This window comes from Balearica regulorum, chromosome 29 (assembly GCF_011004875.1).
Source record: "Balearica regulorum gibbericeps isolate bBalReg1 chromosome 29, bBalReg1.pri, whole genome shotgun sequence".
Classification (NCBI taxonomy): Eukaryota; Metazoa; Chordata; class Aves; order Gruiformes; family Gruidae; genus Balearica; species Balearica regulorum.
Genome location: NC_046212.1, coordinates 1,740,179 through 1,761,139, shown reverse-complemented (window position 1 = coordinate 1,761,139; position 20,961 = coordinate 1,740,179). Strand labels below are relative to the sequence as shown.

Below are 20,961 nucleotides of genomic sequence, written 5' to 3'. Positions count from 1 at the left end.
TAAAGAAACGCTTGATGTAAAGCAAGAGTTTCACAAAACCACATGGAGACAGTACGTTAATTGAAGGTTGGAAAAGTCAAGTCTGAGAACAAAGGAAATCGGCTTTTCTGAAACATTCGACCCAAACGCAGGGTCGAGGCCACGGTAAAAGCTCCGCTGTGAACAGCCACGCACCGACAGGATCCGCCAGAAGAGCTGCCCCGGGCACGGTGACCCTTCAGCCCGCCGTCCTGCACCGTCCCGTCCTACGTCCCAGCTGGGAACGCGCCACGTCGCTCCTCTCCAAACCGGCCCCCGCGCAGCCACGACCGAGTCCGCCAGCCCTGAGCCGGGCTCTATCCCCGCGGCGCCAGGATCCGGCCAGCTCCCAGCACCGGGCCGCTCGCCGGTGCTCTCAGGCACCAGCCAGCTCCGTGGACCAGCCCCTCGCTCAGCACTGCTCATCCCCACCAGCACAGCTGGACTCCTTCCCCCCCAAAATGGGGTGTATAACCGCCCCCGATCCATCACCTCACCCTGGCTGACCCCGACGCACCACCGAAAGCCCCCAGCGGTCCTGGGCCCCTGAAGGCACGGCCGGGGTTGTGAGCAGAAGTGGGGGGAGCTGCGGGAGGGGAGCGAGGGACGGAGGTGGGGTCCCAAAACCAGAGCGGCTTTTGGAGCGAGGAAAGCGGACCCGCAGCAGGGAGAGCAGCTGGGATTCCCTCACCCCCCCCCTCAGCGGCCGCCGGTCCCTCCCCTCCATCCCCTAAAAGCTCCTGCACCCCCTTTCTGTCCCCAACAGCTTGAGTGGAACGACGTGACAAGCCCCCGCCCCCCCCAAAACCCTCACCAGGGTCCCCCGCAGCACCACAAAATTAAAATGAACAAAACACTAAGATATAAGTTACTGCTTAAATTATTTGTAAAACGTCTTAAATTTTCTGTGACATATTTTAAATACCCCCCAGGACCCCCCCATGATGTGTGTTCCCCAGAGCCAGGGAGGGGGGGGGCTTCAGTTCTAGCAAGGCCAGAGCCCACCACTAACTGGAAGTTGATGGGGGAAGGAGCAAGGAACAAAGAAAGGGTTTCTTATCCTTTCACAGCTTCAACAACTCCGCTCTAAATATCAATAATAAAAGTTATATTATAATAAAATAGTTCTTCGTGAGGCAGTGGAGATCGAACAAGCCCTTTCACACACCCCCCGGTGGCAGCCCAGGTTTGAGCTCGGGCCTTGCACAAACTCAGTAGTAAAAAGGGGTTTACTTGGGGAGAGGGGGGAGCGGGGGGGGTGGTTCTGAGGGCAGGGGGGGTGGTCGGGGCTTGTCCGTGTTGGTGGCGGGTCTGGAGCTGGTGGAAGCCCGGGGGTTCAAGAGCTCGCCGTATGAGTGGAAGTCGAAGGCAGGGGGCTGGGTGGGCTGCATGCCCTGCGCGCTCAACAGCGAGTGGAGCATGTTGACCGTATCCTGGTAGTCACTGGCCTGGTTGGCGTTGTGCCCGTTGGCCCCCGCGGGACCCTTGTCCGATTTGCCGTGGGTGCCCCGAGCTTTGTTGGCCTGGGTATCTGAGCCATGCCCTGGGAGATGGGCCGCCCCGGTGAGGTGGGGGTAAGGGAACGGCATGGCAGGGCCTTTGGAGGCTTTGCTGACTTTGGGCTGGTGGTCGTGGGCTGCAGCCGTGGCCACGGCTGCGGCAGCCGCCTCCTCTGGTGGGGGCCTCTTGCGGGAAGAGGCAAGGGGACCGTAGCTCTTGTGAGGCACGGTGCTAGGCTGGCTGCTGTGTTTAGAGTCTCCTGGCCGCTTGTTGGCCACACTGCTGGGGCCAGCGCCAAGCTGGGGGTGTAAGTGTTTGTGAGAGTGGTGGTTGTGGTAGTGGTGGTGGTGGTTGGAAGAGTGGCCCTTGTGTTTCTCCTTGTGCTCACGGTTCTTGCTGTTGCCCTCGTCCGAAGAGCTGTGCCTGTCTGCAGCGGTTGGCACCTTGATCCGCATTTTTATCTCTTCCTGCTTGGAGGGGAGAGGCCTCTCCCCACCTCCACCTGCCACCGGGATCCTCAGCTTCAGAGCCGAGGCTTTGTCACTTTTGTCAGAACCAAGAGGGCGCTCAGGGTTCTCTGAGCCGCCAATGGGGATTTTCAGGATGATTGGAGAGGGGTTGTTGTCCTGCTGGACTTCCCTCTCCCGCTGCTGCTGGACCAAGAGATTCTGTGCGGCGTAGGCATACTGAGACCGCACGTTGGCTTCCATGTTCTCCAGCTGCCGCTTCTGCGCCGCCAGCTCCTCGGCATGCTTGGCCCGGTACTCCTTGAGCGACACTTTGGCTGATGGGGCGTTCTTGCCGCTCTGCTTCTGATAACCAGCGCCATCTTGCTGTAAAGGATGCTCGGCAGCTGATGAGCTTTCGTTAGTCCTGTGGCTCTGGCCAGTCTCCAGCCTAGCTGGAGGATGCCAGTGGTCAGGCTGGGACACATCTCCACCGCTCTGGTCGCCAGGCGAGTCTGCCGTGGTCGGCAGAGACGGCCCCGCTCCAGCGGTCGAGGATGTTGACATGCTCATTAACCCAGCAATGTTCATGTCCGAACTATTGTTCCTAGAAATCATGTTGAGGATTGTCTGCTCCGACAGGCTCTCATCTTCACGGTGGTCATCAGCCTTTGACTTCCTGGCTGCTTGAGAGGCCTGGAATAAAAAACAGCGACTGGTCATTTACTTCGAGCTGTTGCTAGAGCTGGTTTGGTGCAAGCAGCTCGCCCATTACAGTTCAACCTCGCATTTAAAGACCAATCCACTTTGCCCCCATCCCTCCTTGTGGGAAAGGACCTAACCACTGAAGTGGGGTTGCTAGTGCAGTTGAAAAACCCAGGTCTCTACAGAGTTAACTCAGAACAGACGAACTCGAGTGCTGAAGCAACATTTTGCCGACGCAGCGTTCAGATTTCCCCCCACACACGCGCCCTTCAAACGCTGTCTTGCATCGTCATACCGGAGATGCCACACAGCTTCGTGCACACACAGAAGAAATCGAAGCCCGTGTTCCCCTGCAAGCACCCACAGTCCAAAGCAGATTCTTACCCGCCAGTTCCGGATACGTTTAAGCCGGTTGGGAGTTTTCTCAAGGATCTGTAGGAATTCATGAGTCAGTTCTGCAGAGGAGACACAAAGCCAAGCAAGAGGGTCAAAGGTGCAGAGACCAGCACTGATCCATCAGGGCAACCCCCTACTTACTGATGAATGGAGCTACTGATGAGATGGAGCTACTCCAGGAGGGGAAATACTGAGAACTAGTATCACTGACCACATTTAGACTCATCTCACTGCGCGCCCTGTGCCATCTCTGTTGTGCCACAGAAGCTGCTGCTGCACTGGAAACCTTGGCAAGACCTGAAGTCCTGGAGTCCATGAACTGGCCAGTGGCCGTGTTTGAATGGCAGACCCAGGAACAGAGATGCCAAAATAACGTAAGAGCCTTTGGGGGGGAACCTCGCTCCAAAACTTACCATCTAAGAGCTCCAGAGTTACAGTGCCATCAACGTATTCCCACCAGTGCTTCCCGTCCGTGGAGACTGGGATCTCCCAGTTGGACCACTTACAAGCCAGGTGGATACAGACGCAGGCCACAACTGGAGGGGTGTACTGCAGGCTGAAGGTGGTCAGGTGCAGGCTGACGTCACCAGCAGGGAGAGAGAAACAGAAAGCCATGAACTCCCAAGCCTGAACTTCAGCACTCACAATCGCCCACTGAACAGACGCTGCACAGGATGGTGGACATGGTGGGGGGGAGTCCCTGCCATTCCTCCCCCAGTACAACCCCACTGTTACGGGCGTCTCTGTCCCGCTCCAGCAATTTATTCGCCGGTTCTTTCCCTGTTCTGCCGCAGGTTTATTTGGGTCCAGGCAACTTGAGGCTCTGCGGCTCGTGCAGAAGCAGCGAGGCACGCTGCCACCACCCTCCTCCGAGGGAGAAAGTGAGCGGCTGGGTTACCCGCCAGCCCCCACCTCCGCTGTGGGCTCTGCTCAATCTGAGAAGGATCTCAGACACTTCCAAAGTGCAACTCCTGGGATGGTGTTCAAGGAGCAAACCGGCCCTCTTCGGCTTTTAGGAAGGGTCTGGTCTTTCCCAAATGGTTTTTAGGAAAAGCACTGAAGCTTCGGCTGTGAACAGCACCATACGCTTGGAGTGACTCAGGAGCGCCTAGAAGGGAGCCTGGCTGCCTATCAAGCATTTTTTTTTATCAGTAAATTGGTTTGCCATGTGACAGCTCAGACATCAGTTTTGGGAGGGCTAGGTAGCACGGAGAAGAGGAGAACCAGTGGACTAAGGAAGCATGTTGCTCTCCACCCGCAGGAACACCAGCTCCACTAAGCCTTAGGAACCGCGACAGCTGGTGGAGCGCAGGATTTGTCCACTGTCACGCTCATGAATCGGCCCTTTTAAAGAGTGCTTGATGGAAATGGTGCCACTGAGCATCTACGTGCAGCTGCAGGATGGCGTTATCTGCATTTCTTTGCCATGCTCAGGTCATTAAACATTTTTCCATCAACGCCATGCGGAGGGACAGGGAATCTCTCTTTGGCATCTACAGCCAAAAAGTCTGAAGATGTTTCACGGATACTGTATTTATCCACACATCAAGTCGTCAAAACCAGGAAATTCAGAGCCTTTACCCAGTCTGCCAAGGTAAAAAGTGAAGGTGCACAAAGAGCCTGAACTCTGCCCCATAACAATGCCAGAAGTTAAACATACGTAGCTACGCCTGATAAATCTAGTTCATCACTTAAGCACCTTACTCAGGTGTTTCATGGCATCACTTTAAGGCAAAATTGAGGCTGCCTGGCTGCATTTCTTACTTCCTGCCTGGATTTCTTTCAATTATAACCTTAACTCCTAATTCCTTGGTTTTGCAACTATTGCTGCAGGGATAAAACACATTTCGAGGATGCATTTACCCACACATTACTAACACCACCTTCCCTTGACGTTACTTTATGCAGGAAACCCACACAGTGCCCTTTGGAGCCAGAGAGCACCTTCAACAAACAATTCTCCCAGCACGCTGCGGAGGCGAGCAGGTAACACCTCCCAGGCAGAGAGGAGAAAAATGACTCGCCCGAGGCCACGCACATTCACAGCTCGGCCAGGGCTTGGAAGCGTTCTCTAACTCTGCAGCTTCACCTGTGCTAGCACCTAAACCGTCTTTTTTCCCCCCATCCTTTCGCTTCTGCGAGCTCTTTCACAAATACACAAGATTTTCCACGGCCACAATTTGGTCTGTTCCAAACATTTAACTCCAGGATTTGCCTGAAGCTGGTAATGCAGGAAATTAGGTTTTTAAAAAAGTGCCAGAAGTCCCAACGCAAGGGCTGGTATCAGCCTTTCAGTGAAAATCTGGTGACAAAACTACCTGGATCTCTCAAGGGGAAAAAAATCCAGGGGCTTTTTTCGTTTGAGATTCTCCTTACAGGACTGCCTGTCCAATCACTCAGGCCAGACAAGAGTATCACTTTCTCTTGTAACGCCTCATGCCTGCACCCAACTGCCCCTTCTCTCCCTTTAGATCAGCCTTCTTTGGGGTACAGACCGTATTGGTTGACGACTTGCACAGCATCTAGTTTAGTGAAAACTCTCTGACATCTAGGTACTAACCAAGTAAAAATGTATATATTCAAGTCTACCGTATTGTTGGTTTGGGTTTTTTGGGGGGTTTTGTTTGGTTTGGTTTTTTTTTTAAATTTTGCAACTATCTAACTCCCCATAAAAGAAAACAGTGAAGTTCTTGGGCATCCCACCTGCCTCGCTTATATTATGTGGCCGGTTTTGACCAGCAGCTAGCAGGAAAAAAGGTTCCTGCTCCTTCTGAACCAAACTGAGCGATGCCCAGCTGCTCGCAGGCTGCCCAATGCCCCAGGAGTCACCAGTAGCACATCTCCTCCAGATAAGACCCTCTGTCAAATATGAATCAATTGTAAAATAATAACCTGTTGGTAGCCATGAAATAGGAAGTTTGCGCCAAGTCCTTGCTGGCTGAAAGGGAAAAGGAAAAAGCAGGGCGTTAGTCTGCATATCCTGACAAATATTGTTACATTTTAGTGCAAGAACCATCGGTCTCTTACCACCACACACACAATAAGACACCCAGAAGGGTTCGACTAACTCTGTGCCACAGCCAGAAGGATTTTAGAAATTACTGTACAGAGAGAGCTTTGCGTGGTTCAGCAGAGCCACAACATCGCGTCAGTCATTTGCAACTGCCTCTATTTTGACATTCGTTATGGTTATTAAAGAGACTGACTGCAGGCAAATTCTTGGGTAGTCCTGGCTGGACACAACGTATTCTCACAGCTCTTCTCTGAGGTTACACAGAGGAGAAGCCGCAAGCACCCGACGTCTGACGTGGCTTACCTCGCACTAGCTGCGTGCACTTCACCACGTGGGTATGGGGGTGGTCAATAGTGATCTCAAATCCTGGAAGAACACAGACATACAGCCATCAGAAAACCAGCAGCACGCCCCCGCGGATCTACGAACCTCACGTTTCCTGCTCCTGGGGGACAAGGCCTTCTCCCCTTCCCTCCTACGGCCCCTGCTCTCTGCTCGGAGGCAGGCAGGAATAGAGGAGCCCGTTTTCCTGTATCCAGAAGACTCAAGTTGTCCAGTCACAAAACCCGAAGGTCACTGCTGCTGCCAGACCTCCAAGCAGCTAAATGACTTCTGCGCTTGAAAGACCTCACTGAAAACAAAACAACTATTAAAGATTTTAAAAATAGCAGGACAAAGTCTCTTACAGCAGCTGGGAGGAAGAAGAAGACAATGGCATCTGCTCAAAGGAATTTCTGTCACCCAAAAAGCTAAGAGGAAGCAGACGTTTTCCCTTTGAAGGAGCCTACGGCACTAAAGACAACTGAACTTAATCCTCGCTTTAGCTTCCTATTCAGTTTGGGCATTATGTTTTAAAGAAAAAAAAAATAATCATTCAAATCTTCCATGTGTGCAACAGATTTGGTTCTTCCCATGCAGAGCATTCTAGAAGAACTTGGATATTGAAAAAAGGCAACAGGAGAACCAAACTGGGGTCAGCTCAGCCACTGGCTTGCCAGGCCAGCGCATGCGACCCACCAACACTCCTGTCCCTCCTGTCCCCTTGTGAACGAGGCGCTAGTGGCATTTACTCTGAACCAAGTCAGAAATAACAAAGGCCCACTGGGTATTTTGGAGTGGAACGCTAGCTACAAACTGCCTCTGAAATGGAACATTCGTTAGTAAAAACAAGTTTTAACAGTACATTGTAAAAAGGAACAGGATACCAGACCCAATGGCCACAGCCCTAAATGTAAGCTCCAGCTTCTACTTTCGAAAAAACCCAAAAACTGTTGCTGTTTTGGGGTTTTTTTTTTCTCATCTTCAGCTATCTGATCAAAATACTGACTTTCAACACAGGTTTTGTTAGACATCTCTCAGTGCAAACAAGACTAAAGCATTATTGAGTTCAGGAGCGCAACGGAGGACAGCTACCAGTGTCCAAGTGGTACAAAACCTGTTTTGGGGAGGGGGGGGGGGGCGTGGAGGAAAAAAAAAAAAAAAAAAAAGGAGACGAGCCACACTTCCACGCTTAATTTCTCTGAGTATTGAGCCTGACACAAGTCACACCTGAAAAAATTGATGTTAAAAGGAAAACAGAAGGAGTGGGTGCAAAAAATAGAGTTTGTTGCCTGGACTCTTGCTCTCCTACTGGCCAGCTGTGCATCTGCCCTCCAGCTGTGGAGAAGACTGTGCGGTTAGGCTCTCCGCTCTGCGGAACACTCCTGGGTCTGGGATTCGTGTGGCAGCCCGTCCGCTTTGAAAAACTTACCCAGGGTCTGCAGTATTATGCTCTCTAGAATGACCAGGTCTTGGGCTTGTTGCAGGTAAGCCTGGGGTTGAGAGGACAGGCAAGTTACTCACGATGAGGCACTCCGTATAAAGCCTGCACATTTCTAACACCCTTTCCTCAGGGAGGCAAAAATAGCAAAGGGGAATCTTTATGCCGATCTGCACTGGGGGAACTGGCACAGATTCCCTGCCAGAAAAGAGAAAGCAGAGTGCTGGGGTGGACCCGCTCCCCTGCTAGTACTTCTGCTAGGGGATGGCTGCTTCGGGATCCACAGTGGCCCTCTCAGTCCTGGTCCCTCGCACTGCCCGGGACGGCTACGCGAGCAGTACAGGAGAGGAATTAGCCGCTTTTTTTGTTTTGTTTTTTTCCCTTAAGCTTTCCTGGATAAAGCTGCCCCTTTTCAGCAGGGTTGGCTGCTCAGTTCCAGGTAAGATGGGCTGTCTCGAGAGATGGGGAATTGGCAATGTTTTTAATAAACCCACCATTAAACGTGGGGGGACAGAACAGAACCAAACTGCACACACCACCTTCTGCTCTGCCAGGCACTACTCAATCGCAGCAGCCAACATCCATGCCCTCCTGAGCAGCTTTTCACGCAGACACTGTTACACAGCACATCTGAGTCACATTTGCAGCAGCACAGCAGAGGAGAACAGAAGAGAGGTTGCCACAGAGCAGGAAAGAAAAGCCTTCTGTTGTACAGAAGCCAAAAAGCTCTTGGTAGCATAAGAGCAATCGAACTGGAAAGCTGTCGCTGACCATCCTAGGACACAGCCGCTCGCCTAGAGCGCGGGTACTGCTGAACCCCATTTAACGAGACGCTGTAGCCACGCGATTCAGGATGCGGCACGCTTCCACCATTCCCATTCCTCGTGCCTCCGCTCCTCACATCAGAGTCTGGTTTTCCGATCTCAACACTTACCTCGCTCTTGGTGTCTAGAGGAGGCTCCTGGGGATGCAGACAGGCATGAGCTACCTTGATTACGTGCTCCAGCTTATGAGGCTGCTCCTCCACCTTGGCTGCCAAGAACAGAGCTGCTGGTACCACCGACTTCAGGAAAAAAAAAAAATTTTTTTTAAAGTTAGTAAGTTCAAGATTAAAGCAAATAAATTAAGCTAATTCTCACATCTAAAACAAATATTCTTTTTGGAAACAAAACCTGCACAAGTCCAAACGCCACCAGGAGGGAAAAGGGTTTTTGGTGACTACCGGCAGCTATGAACCACCCTTCCCCTTCCCAAGCCCCCTCCCCAGGGTCGGTCCTATCACACCGCCCCCCCCGAGCGGGCTGCCAGGCAGCACCAGAGCTGGGGGGTTCCCGGGACCCCCACCCCGCCAGGCCCCAGCACACTTACGTTTCTGTGGAACTGGGTGAAGGACTGCACCATATAGAAGCGATGCATGTACACGATGGCTGTATTGATGGTGAGCTGGGAGCTAATGGGGTGGTTAAGGAAACGCATGGCCCTGACAACGACCCCTGAGCACCGTACGCAACTGCCCTACACCCCACCGGCACTGGGACAGGCCCGGCTCTCCCCGCTCCCGGGCCGGGCTCTCCCGGGCCGGTCCTGGCCCTCCCTGCACGTCATAACGGCTCTCCCCGCACCCGGGGTCTCCTCAATCCCGAAACGGGCCCGGCTCTCCCCGCTCCCGGGCCGGGCTCTCCCGGGCCGGTCCTGGCCCTCCCTGCACATCGTAACGGCTCTCCCCGCTCGCGGGCCGGGCCTTTCCCGCACCCCGGCACAGCTCTGCCCGCTCCCGAAACGGGCCCGGCTCTCCCGGGCCGGTCCTGGCCCTCCCTGCACGTCATAACGGCTCTCCCCGCTCCCGGACCGGGCCTGGCCTTCCCCGCACCCCGGCACAGCTCTCCCCGCTCCCGAAACGGGCCCGGATCTCCCCGCGGCTGATCCCGGCTCTGCCCGCTCCCGGACCGGGCCTGGCCTCCCCCGGCATAGCTCTCTCCGCGGCCGATCCCGGCTCTCCCCGCTCCCGGACCGGGCCTGGCCTTCCCCGCACCCCGGCACGGCTCTCCCCGCTCCCGAAACGCGCTCGTCCCTCCCCGCAGCCGGGCCCGTCCCTCCCCGCTCCACCGGCCGAGCCAGCCCCTCCCGGCAGCGGCACCCAACCGCAGGCCGCACGGGCCTAGCGCGGCCGGATACACGTTGAGACGCTGCCCCATGTCCTGCAGCAGGTTGGCCGCTTGCTGCCGGTACGAGAGCTCCTTGTCGGCATCGAGCCCGGCGCGACGCGAGGGGCTGCGGTCCAGCTGCTCGCGGGTGAAGTACCAGCGCCGCCCCGCCGCGCCGCCGGCCCCTCCGCCCGCCGAGGCCTCCATGGCGATCTGCGCCCGCGCGCGCACGCACGCACGGGACGCACGCACAGGCGTGCTGACGCCACAGGGCGGTGGCGCGCGCGTACGGCTGCGTCACAGAGCGGGGCAAGGGAAGAGCCGTTGAGGCGCGTGCGCCAGCTGGGCGCGCATGCGCGTCCGAAGGCAGGCAGGGGCGGTGGGGGGAGGGGCGGCCGTTAGACCCCGCCGCGTTCCTCGGGGCCCCCCCCCCCCCCCCCCGGCCCGGCCGGTACCTCAGGGCCCCCCCCAGACGCCAGGCCACAGCTCGTATCCAAAGTGAGTTTTATATATAATTTATCTGTACACACGAAGGACAAAGTACCTCAGGTCTGCGCTGGGCGGGGGGGGGGGGGGGGTGGGGGGGGTTCCCCGAGCTGAGCCCCCCCCCCGCCCCAAAACTGCTTCAAAAACCAACAAAAAATAAAATTAAAAAAAAAGTCACTTCATTAGGGGTTTTTTTTGCATTTAAAAGGGGAGGAGCTGCCCCCTCCCTCCCCCCCGGCCGGCTGAGGGAGCCCCTGGCCGGGGGGGGCTGGGGGGGGCTGCCCAGGTGCTTTGCCTGCCCCCCCCAGCCAGGCGGCACTTCACTTCAGTTTGGCACACGGCGGGGGGGAGAAGACCCTCACCCCCACCCCAGCCCCTCCGGGGGGGCCCATCTCCCCTCTTTGGCACGTGGGGCGTTTGGCAAAGGCGGGGGCTGCACCCCGACCCCTCTCCTCTGCAACCCCCCCTCGGTGCGGGGCTGGGAAATGCCCCCCATACACACACCCTGCCCTGGAGGGGGGGCACAGGGGGCAACCTGCCCACCCCAGCAACCTCCCTTTTTCCTTTTTTTTTTTTTTTTTTTTTTTAAATACGTGGGTTTGGGGAATTTTCCTTTTTTGTCTGACCCCGGCGCAGGCTTGGGGGGCACAGCCCCGGGGGGGGGGAGGCAACCATGGGGCCCCCCCTAACTCCCTCCAGGGCCGGCGTTGAGGAAGTAGGTGGTCATCTCCCCCTTGCCCTTGACCTTGACCAGCCCCCGGCACTCCAGCGCGTAGCCCTTGGCCGCCAGCACCTGGTACAGGTCCGTCGTCACCTGGCGGGAAAGGGGGGGGGGACACGACACACAGGGGTGAGGGGGGGCTCGGGGGGGGCCCTGTCCCCCCCTTCCTGTCCCCCCGCCTGACCTGGATGCGGTCGGGGACGCCGGTGCTGTCCATGCGGCTGGACACGTTGACGGTGTTGCCCCAGATGTCGTACTGCGGCTTGCGTGCCCCGATCACCCCCGCCACCACCGGCCCCATGTTCAGGCCTGGGGGGGGACACACGCAGAGCGTCACGGCCCCCCCGCGCACACACGCACTGCTGAGGGCACAGGGGCGTGCGAGGGCACGGGGAGGGGGCATGCGAGGGGAAAAGGGGGGCGCAAAGGGGTGTGCGAAGGCAATGAGGTGTGCAACAGGGTGTGCGACATCAGCATGTGTAAAGGGGTGTGTGAAGGAAGAGGTGTGCAAGGGTTTGCACGTGCAAAGGAGCGTGCGATGGCAAAGGAGTGTATAAAGGGGTGTGGGAAGGCAACGGGGTGTGCGACATCAGGATGTGTAAAGGGGTGTGTGAAGGCCACGTGTGCAAAAAGGAAGGGGTGTGCAAGGGTTTGCACGTGCAAAGGAGCGTGCGACAGCAAATGAGTGTGTAAAGGGGTGTGCAACAGGGTGTGCAAAGGCTAAGGGGTGTGCAACATCAGCATGTGTAAAGGGGGTGTGAAGGCCACGTGTGCAAAAAGGAAGGGGGGGGGTGCAATGGTTTGCACATGCAAAGGAGCGTGCGACAGCAAAGGAATGTGTAAAGGGGTGTGCGAAGGCCAGTGTGCAAGGGCTAAAGGGGTGTGCAACACCAGCATGTGCAAAGGTGCGTGTGAGGGCTGCGTGCACAAAGGGAAAAGGGCGTGCAAGGGTTTGCCCGTGCAGAGGGCTGCACGAAGGCCGGGGGGCGTGCAAGGGTTTGTATACAAAGCGGTCCACGAAGGCCGCGCGTGCGAAACAGTAGAGGCGTGCAAGGCTTTGCCTGTGCAGCAGGGTGCACGGAGGCCGCACGTGCCTGTCCGAGGGGACGCACCAAGATCGCGCCTGCAGCCGCACGCAAGGGCCAGGTACACACGCGTGGAGCGGGGCGCGCGCAGGGCGGCTGCTGGTGCAAAGGGGCGTGCAAGGGCGCGCTCACCGATCTTCATCTGGAAGTTGTTGAAGGAGTGCTCGTTGATGTACTTCATCTGCTCCATCAGGTGCATGGCGTAGTCGGCCAGCGCCGCGATGTGGCTCCGGCCCTCCCGGTCGTAGGTGGAGGCGTTCAGCCCCGAGGCCGCCATGTAGGTGCTGCCGATCGTCTTGATCTTCTCCAGCTGACGGTACTTCTGCTCGCTGATGATCTGGGGGGGGACACGCACGGCGTCACCCCTCGCCTCGCCTCCCCAGGGCACCCCATCGTCCTGCACCCCACCCCTGTGCGCCCCATGCACTGTGCTCCACAGCCTCTTTGGGGCCTCCTACACCCCATCTCCTGCACCTCATCTCCATGTGCCCCATCTCCATGCACCCCAACCCACAGCTCCACAGCCCCTCCAGCACCCCGTGCACCCCATCTTCCCGCACCCCATCCCCGCGCATCCCACGCACGCTACTCCGCAGCCCCTCTGGCACCCCACACCCCCCATCCCCACCCTCCAGCCCATCGCACCCCACTCCGCCCTCGGGCACCTCGTCGAAGTCAGCGATGATCTCGTTGAGCAGCCGCAGGCACTCGACGCCCTCGTTGTTGGCCTCCAGCTCGACGTAGAACTCGGAGAAGTTGCTGATGGAGGCGAACATGACGGCCACGCACTCGCAGGACTGGTAGTAGAGCTCGTCGTTGCGACGCTCCCGCGCCAGGAAATGTGCCGCCACGTCCTTGGGCAGGATGTTGTGCAGCAGCCGCCGGTTGTACGCCTGCAGCTCCTCCATCTCCTCCTTCTCGCCCGTCGCCTGCGTCATGCAGCGCCATGCAAGGAGCCGCTCCGGGGCCCCGCGTCCACCCCGAGGCGCGGGGAGGGGGGGGTCAGCCCTGTCCCCTGGCCCCCCGTGGGTCCTACCTGCAGCTTCCAGAGGAAGTCGAGGCGGGCGGTGGACTCGACCTGCTGCGCGTGCAGGTACAGCGCCAGCGCGAAGACGGCCAGGATGACGGGGGTGACGTACCGCAGGGCCACCTTCCCCTCCGCCGGGCTGTGGGCACCCCCAGCCCGCTGAGACGGGATGCCGGACGAGTCCGTGCCCACCCCAGGGACCCCAAGGCTGCACCCCATCCCCAAAGATGCCCCCACTCAAGGGATCCCCTAAGATGCACCCACCCCAGGGACCCCCAAGCCTGCACCCACTCCCGAAGACCCCCAAGGGACTCTCCTGCCACTGCCCACCCTCACCCTGCCGGTCCCAGTTCCCCACTCACCATTCACCCTGTGACACGTTGAAGGAGGGCCTGGGGGGGAGAGGAGCCGGGGGTTAGCGGCGTGGGGACACGGCTCCCAGGGTGGGGACACCCCGGGCAGGGGACACACACACCTCCCCACCCCCCGGGCACTCACAGGGCATTGGCCACCACCAGCAGGTCGGCGTTGTCGAAGAGGGCGGCCTGGGGCCCCTCCACCAGCACCAGGTAGGTGGCCTCAATGGCCACCATGAGCAGCAGCTTGCCGATGCTGCTGATGTGCAGGAAGACGGAGCAGGCCAGCAGGCTCAGCACCACGCTGTAGTTGAAGTACTGCGGGAGAGACGCCGCAGGGATGCCACCGGCACCCTGTGGGGACCCCCCTGCCAGCACCCCACATCCATGGGGACCTTGCACTCATGGGGACCCCCTGCCAGCACTCTGCACCCTCAGGGGCTCTGTGCCAGCGCCCACACAGGACCTGGCACCCACAGGGCCCTATGCCAGCGCCCTACATCTCTGGGGACCCCATTCCAGGACCCTGGGGGACACGGCACCCACGGGGACCCCCTGCCAGCGTGCTGCATCCTCAGAGATCCTGTGCCAGCACCCAAGGAGGACCTTGCACCTGCAGGGACCCATGCTGGCACCCACGTGGGAACCCCGTATCCATAGGTGCCCCACGGCCACTCACCTCGGGGAAGTCACAGGCCAGCCCACCATGGTGGCAGGGGTCCGCAGGGGTCCCCAGGGAGAAGTTGAGGGCCCGAATCTGGCAGGGTCCCACGGTCTCGGGGGTGACGTTGAGCTCGCGGGCGGCACAGTCCCGCAGGGCCACCCGGCTGCAGGCGAACTGGGACGGGAGAGGGGGGTGAGCTGGTGCCCCACAGCCCCCCCTGCAGCCCCCCACGGCCCTGTGCCCTTACCATGTTGACAAAGGCGGCGACGAAGACGAGGAGGATGGTGAAGACCCCGATGATGGTGCTGTGGGCACGGGACTGGACGATCTTCCGGGAGAGCTGCTGCAGAGCGGCTGGGAAGAGCTGGGGAGGGGGGGGCAGAGGACCCCGTCACGTGCGGCCAAACCCCCCCACCCCCCCCGCCTGTTGGTCCCGTACTCACAGTGACGCAGGAGTAGACAGCGCAGACGAAGAGGATGGCGGTGAGGAGGATGAAGATGCTGACGTACACACCGAGCATCAGCGGGGAGCTGGGCAGAGAGGAAGCCATGAGTGCCAGGGAGGCGGAGGGGCAGGGGCCAGGGTTTGGGGGGGCTGCAGCACTCACTGGGGGAACACCACGATCTGGAGGCAGCAGATGAAACAGAAGACGAGGAGGGTGCAGGCCACGTAGCCACCGAAGCGATCGTCCACCTTCTTGGAGTACTGCAGGGAGGAGAGGGGGAGCTGGGCTGGGTACGGAGGGGACCCCAGGGGAGATGGAGGGGACAGAGGGGACCCCAGGGGGGGTGAGATGGAGAGGATGGAGGGGCCGGGACAAAGGGGACCGTGGAGCCAGCGGGATGGAGGGGGGCCCACAGATTAGAGGGGACAGAGGTGACCCACGGCTGGGATGGAGAGGGTGAAGGGTACCATGAAACCAGGACAGAGAAGGACCCCAGGGGATGGAGGTGAGGTGGACAAAGGTGCTGATGGGGCCGGGACAGAGGGGACTTCAGGGGACGGAGGGGACCGCAGAGCTGGGACAGAGGGGGACAGAGGGACCCCCACCTTCTTCTCCAGCTCGGGTGTCTGGAAGGTGAGCAAGAACTTCTTGACGTGGTCCTTGCGGAGCTGGTCGATGCTGCGGGCATCGATGGCCCGGCTCAGGAACTCGTCCACCTCGTCCTCGGGGTTGAGGGCCTCCTGGGCGCCGCGGCTGGGGACAGGGGCTGGGTCAGGGCCCCCCCTGGGCCCCCCGCTCTGCCCCAAGGAGGGGCTGGCTGTTACCCCCTCTCCGGGCACTCCGGCACGGGGGCACTTACTTGTCCTTGCTGGAGTCATCGATGCCCTGGGGAGACACAAGGGAGACGGGGGGTGTCAGGGACACCAGCACAGAATGGGGGGGACCCTCACAGATGACAAGGACACGGGGAATCTCCCAGGGTCACCAAGCCCACCAAGGATGGCAGATAGAGCCCCAAGGGTAACCAGGATGGGGGGGAACCCCAAGGGTTCCCCAAGCCTGGCAAGGATAGGGGGGTCCCCAAGGGTCTGCAAAGGGAGGAGGGAGGGGACTGGGGGGGGGGGGAGGGGGGATGTCTGACACCAGTCGGGATGGGGGACCCCCGAGAGTCCCCGAGGCCAGTGAGGACAGGAGGGATCCCCAAGAACTTCTGAGGACAGAGGGAGACGCCTGGGGGTCCCCACAGGCTGGTGAGGGTAGGGGGGACCCCCAAAGTCTGCTGAGGACGTGGGAAGACCCAGGGGTAGCTCGAGGCCGTGGGCTGTGGCCGGTAGGAGGAAGCAGGCGTGGGCTGCGGGCCGGGCTAGGGGAGCCCAACAGCGGCCACGGAAAGGCAGCGAGCAGCGATACCGCCGCAGCGGGGGCCCAGCGTGTGTCCCCCCCCCAGGCCGCTCACCATCTGCCGGAAGGCCTTGGAGTCCTTGGTGCGGGAGAAGGAGCGCTCGGGCACCCAGCGCGGCACCAGCCCCTCCGTCGAGTTGGCACGAGCCCGCTGCAGCTTGGCCAGAATGGCTTTCTCCTCCTTCTGCGGGGCGATGCGGCCGTGAGAGGGTCGACCCCAGGGTTCCCCCTGCGTATCCCCCCCCCAAATGCCCCCCCCCCCGACTCACGCGCTTCTGGCTGCAGCCGACGATGAGGAAGGTCTCGATGTTGTGCTCCTTGAGGTAGGCGTTGCGCTCGCCCCCGTGGCCCGGCTCCACCTCGTAGTCCCCGTTCAGGTACTGCAGCGTCGCCCAGGTGATGTGGATGCGCCTGGGGATGGGGAAGAGGAAGGTGCTGAGCCCCCCCCTGCCCCACACCCCCCCATTCCGGTCCCCAGCCCGGCACTCCCCCCCCCCCGTCCCGGCTCACCCGGCTTTGCCGCCCGCTTCCATGTGGTTGGCGAGGGTCACGTCGTTGGACCAGACGTCAAACTGCCACTTGCGCAGCCCCAGGACGCCGCAGTGCACCCGCCCGCTGTGGATGCCCACCCGCATGTTCACGTTCACCCCCGTCACCTCGCGCACCAGCCTGCGGACGGCACCGCGTCAGCCCGAGGCACCGTCGTGCCGCATCCCGCGGCCGGCGAGCACCGGGGATGTGCCAGCACGGGGGTCAGGCACAGCCTCCCAAGGGTTGCGGGGGCACCAGGGATGGGTGTGACCCCCCTCCATGCTCTGCCCCACTCACGAGATGGCCTCAATCATGTCGACCCCCATCTCCACGCAGCAGTGCGCGTGGTCCCCGCGCGCCTCCGGCAGCCCCGACACGCAGTAGTAGCAGTCCCCCAGGATCTTGATGCGCAGGCAGTGGTTCTCCTGGGGGACACAGGCTGGTCGGGGGGGGCTCTGGGACCCCCCTTCACCCCCAGCCTACCCCAGCCCCACCGCTCACCGCCGCCAGCTTATCGAAGCGAGCAAAGAGCTCGTTGAGCGTCATCACCAGCTCCTGCGCCGTGCACTGCGAGGCCAGGCTGGTGAAGCCCTCGATGTCCGCGAAGAGGATGCTGCCGGGAGGAAGAGCGTGGGCCGGGGAGAGACCACACACCGCCCCAGACCCCCTCACCCGGTGACACCCCCCCCCGAACCTCACGCACCCCCGGCCCACACCCCCGGCCCCGCAGTACCTGACGTTGTCGTGCTTCTGGATGTAGATCTTGTGGAACATCATGTCCTCCTTCTTGGTGTTGATGTCCTCCTTCATCTCCATGGCCACGTGCTGGGGCAGCACCGAGAGCAGCAGGCGCTCCTGCACCCCAGCACCACCCCGTTAGTGGGGGGCCGGAGCCCTGATAGACCCCCCCAGCCTGAGCCCGCTGCCCCCGGGCCCCCCAGCCCACCTGCTGGCGGTTCTCCCGCTGGAGGTGCAGACGCGCCTGGATGTAGCCGCGGGTCTCCTGGAAGGCCTGGCGCTGCGACACCTCGGCCGGGTAGTGGGTGCAGACCCCCACCACGTTGGTGCAGAGGAAGATCAGGGCATTGGCGCTGAGCTGGCAGGGGAGGTGGGCTCAGCGAGGCCATCCGGGGACCCCCAGCCCCCATGGTGAGACCTGGCCAGCTCTGCCACCCTCCTCTGCGCCCCAAAACCCTGGCTCCAGTACGGGGGGGTGCTGTCAAGAGGAGCAGGTGGGGTGCAAGGGGGGACATGGGGCAGGGAGACACGGGGATGCAGGGACCTGGGGACACGGGGCAGTGGGGTGAGGGAGACCCAGGGACAAGGGACGCCAGGGCAGGGGGTGCTGCAGGGACACGGGGCACCTGGCGCTGCGGGAAACCGGGGCGCAGGGGATGCGGGGACCTGGGGACCCAGGGTCGGGGTGGCAGAGGACACCTGGGGACACAGCGGGCCAGGGCAGGGTGCACATGGGGGACCCGGGGATGTAGGAATCCAGGGCAGGGGGGATATCAGGATGCAACGGCCCGGGGCGGGGGGGGACACGGGGACACGGCCAGGCCCCGCAGGCCCTCGGGAAGCAGAGGAAGCCGGGGGAGGGCCGGGAAGCGGAGATGGCTGCAGCAGCGGGAGTGCTGCGGTTTCCCCCCTCCCCGTCCCCGTCCCCCGGGACCGGGGCCAGGGCTATTTATAGTGCTCCAGCTGGGAGCAGGGCCCTCGCACCCACCCGCCATCCCCATCGCATCCCCCCGGCCGGGGTCACAGCCCCACGGCTCCCACCCTGCGGGGGTCACCCCACTCGGGGGGGGGAGCTTCCATGACCCCCCCCCAAGCCCCGCTGGCCTCAGCCCCCCCCCAGCATTGCGTTCCTCGCCCTGCGCCCCACGGGGACGGCACGTGGCCCCGACTCTGGCCAGGCAGGGCGAGGGTGACGGGCGGCCCCATGGAAGGAGGAGGGAGCACAGCGAGGCCCTGCTGGGGGCTGGGGACACACGGCCCTGGGGACAAGGGGACCCCCCCACACCCCCCCCGTCCGTGCAGCACCCCACTGGCAGCACCCACCACCCTGGGGGGGGGGGCAGGACAGGGGACGCTGCCAGGGTCCCAGCCCCCCTGGGTGGCAGCCACCCCCCTGCCCTGGCGCCCTGGCCCTGCACTCCCCCCCGCAGGGGTTTCCGCTGGCCCCACAACAGGGGCTTTGTGGGTGCCCCCCCCCCACCCCGGCACAGCCCACAATGGCGGGTCTGTGCACAGCCCCACCGGAACGAGGGGCCCCCTCACCCCCCGCACGGGGCTGCGGCAGCAGAGCGACCCCCGGCCACGCCACAGCCAGCACCCGTGGGACCCTGGCATGGGACCCCCCCCGGGCAGCCAAGGGGCCCCTCCCGCATCCAGAATTTTCCATGTGCAGCAACATCAAGTGCAGAAAAGCCCAATTTTGCAGAGAGGGACTCAGGGAGACGCTGTCAGCGGCGGTGCGGGGATCCCACCCAGGGCCTCCTCCACCCCCCGCCGCAGGCAGGCAGGACCCCCTTGGCGAAGCCCCCCCCCCCGCATGTGTCCCCCGTCCCCCCCCCGCCCTACCTGCTTCCAGACGAAGGGGTCGGCAGCGTTGCGGTGCCAGGTGACAGCCAGGTGTAGGGCGGAGAGGAGGACACCGGCCAGCACAGCCGCCCGCATCCGCACCGGCAGCAGCGTGTAGGTGATGTAGATGAAGAAGACGCTCCACCAGACGCCCTCGGCCGCGCTGCGGGGTGCGACGGCCACCGTCCCCAGCGCCTGCACCCCGGCCAGCAGCCCCAGCACCATGTAGCTCACCACCCACATGTAGTCCTGGGGAAAGGCGCTGCGGCTGCACAGCACCATCAAGAGCAAGAAAAGAGCCGTGGCGCTCGCCAACGCGGCGGCCGCCGGCACATGCGGGGTGCCGGGCAGGCAGTGGAAGAGCAGCATCACCCCGCAGACCAGCACCAGCACCCCCATCAGCACCGTCAGGCTGCTCTGGTTCATCTGGAAGAAGTAGCGCTGGTAAAGCCGCTCCAGTTTGGCCGACTGGAAGCGTTTGGAGCGGAAAACTTGGAGCAGCCGCCGCCAGCACTCGCCGGCCGATGGCCGCCCCCCGCGGCCCCCGGCCCCCTTCGGCCCCTTGGCTTCGCCATCCTCCAAGGCCAGGTCCCCCGATTTGAGCCCCAGGTCGCCCGCGGGCCCCTTCTTGCCGTAGTGGTCCTCCTGCCAGGTGCAGCGCAGCCCCCGGGGGGGGCCCCCCACCCCGCTCCATCTCAGGGTCCTGGAGGCAGCTCATGTAGCGGGGGCCGCAGAGGGCGGCGCGGGGGCGGGTGCCCTTCTTGCCGTTGCGCTCCCCCCATGCCGTCTTCCGCTCGTCCACCTTGGGCACCAGGATGCCGCTGAACCACGACATGCTGCGGGCGCCGGGAGGGGGGTCAGCGCTCGGTCCCCCACCCCAACACCCCGAGAGGGACCCCGGTGCCCACGGGGGCGCGAGGCAGAGTTTCTCCCACCCGGCAGGGACAGGCGGCGCGAGCAGCAAAGGGCCCCGACGTCCCGTCCCGCCCCGGGGGGCGCGGACCCCAAGCCCCGGCTCTCCCACCAGCCTCACGGCCCCTGCGGGAACGGCCGGTACCGGGTGCCCAGCGCCGGCGTCCCGGTGCTCGGCCCTGCCGAGGCCGTCCCAAGCCCGTTCTCCCCGGCACGGCGACCTGTGGCAAAGCTGGAGCCGTCCCGGGCGTCCTGGCCCTGTTTGTCTTGAACGGCGGCCAACGGGCTGCACCGGGCACCTCGGCCCCGGGGCACCGGGGACCGGCCGGGACGTGGCAGCCGGTCCCAGCCCCAAGGCGAGCGGCGGTGAGGAACGGCCACCCGGGAAGAGCCGGCCCCGGCGGCGGCCGCCTCCCTGCCCCTACGCCTGCCTGCCTGCCTGCGCGCTGCCTGCTCCGGGCACGGCCCGCGGGGAGCCCCGCAGAGCCCGGCCCGTTCACCCCGGACCCGCCGGTGCCCTCCCGCCGCCACCCCGGGCGGCTCCCGCCGCCCCGGGACCTCCCGCCGCCCCGGGCACCGGGCAGCTCCCCGAGCACCGGGCAGTCCCCCGGGGCCGCACCGCTCCCGCCGCCCCGGGGCCCAGGCCGGTGGTTCCCTCCCCGCCCCCCCCCTCCCCCCCCGCCGCCCGCCGCTCCGGGGCTCGCGCAGCGCCCCGATCCCGGTCCCGGCCCCCGCCGCCGCCCCGGCCCCCCCCCCCCCCCCCCCCCC

At 62.1% G+C, this 20,961-nt stretch overlaps 2 protein-coding genes across 2 annotated transcripts; both read right to left on the bottom strand.

Annotated features, from left to right (window-relative positions):
* Window positions 1-880: 880 nt before the first annotated feature.
* Window positions 881-10,226, bottom strand: CCNT1 (cyclin T1). The gene is made up of 9 exons (XM_075737538.1): window positions 10,013-10,226; window positions 9,206-9,287; window positions 8,772-8,900; window positions 7,829-7,889; window positions 6,382-6,444; window positions 5,958-6,003; window positions 3,479-3,642; window positions 3,054-3,124; window positions 881-2,660 (listed from the first exon to the last, which is right to left on the bottom strand). Exons 1-9 carry the CDS (start codon window positions 10,186-10,188, stop codon window positions 1,248-1,250), a joined length of 2,205 nt encoding a protein of 734 aa, XP_075593653.1. The 5' UTR covers window positions 10,189-10,226; the 3' UTR covers window positions 881-1,247.
* Window positions 10,227-11,031: 805 nt separating this feature from the next.
* On the bottom strand, window positions 11,032-20,793 carry ADCY6 (adenylate cyclase 6). Its single transcript, XM_075737534.1, is given in 22 exon segments — window positions 11,032-11,281; window positions 11,373-11,497; window positions 12,406-12,610; window positions 12,939-13,202; window positions 13,310-13,439; window positions 13,663-13,692; window positions 13,799-13,974; window positions 14,336-14,494; window positions 14,568-14,684; window positions 14,764-14,851; window positions 14,929-15,026; window positions 15,372-15,519; window positions 15,626-15,651; window positions 16,223-16,351; window positions 16,437-16,578; window positions 16,678-16,836; window positions 16,996-17,123; window positions 17,200-17,311; window positions 17,432-17,553; window positions 17,645-17,794; window positions 19,282-19,950; window positions 19,952-20,793. Coding segments are annotated over 22 exon segments (3,471 nt in total). The 5' UTR covers window positions 20,117-20,793; the 3' UTR covers window positions 11,032-11,152.
* Between the last annotated feature and the right edge of the window lie 168 nt (window positions 20,794-20,961).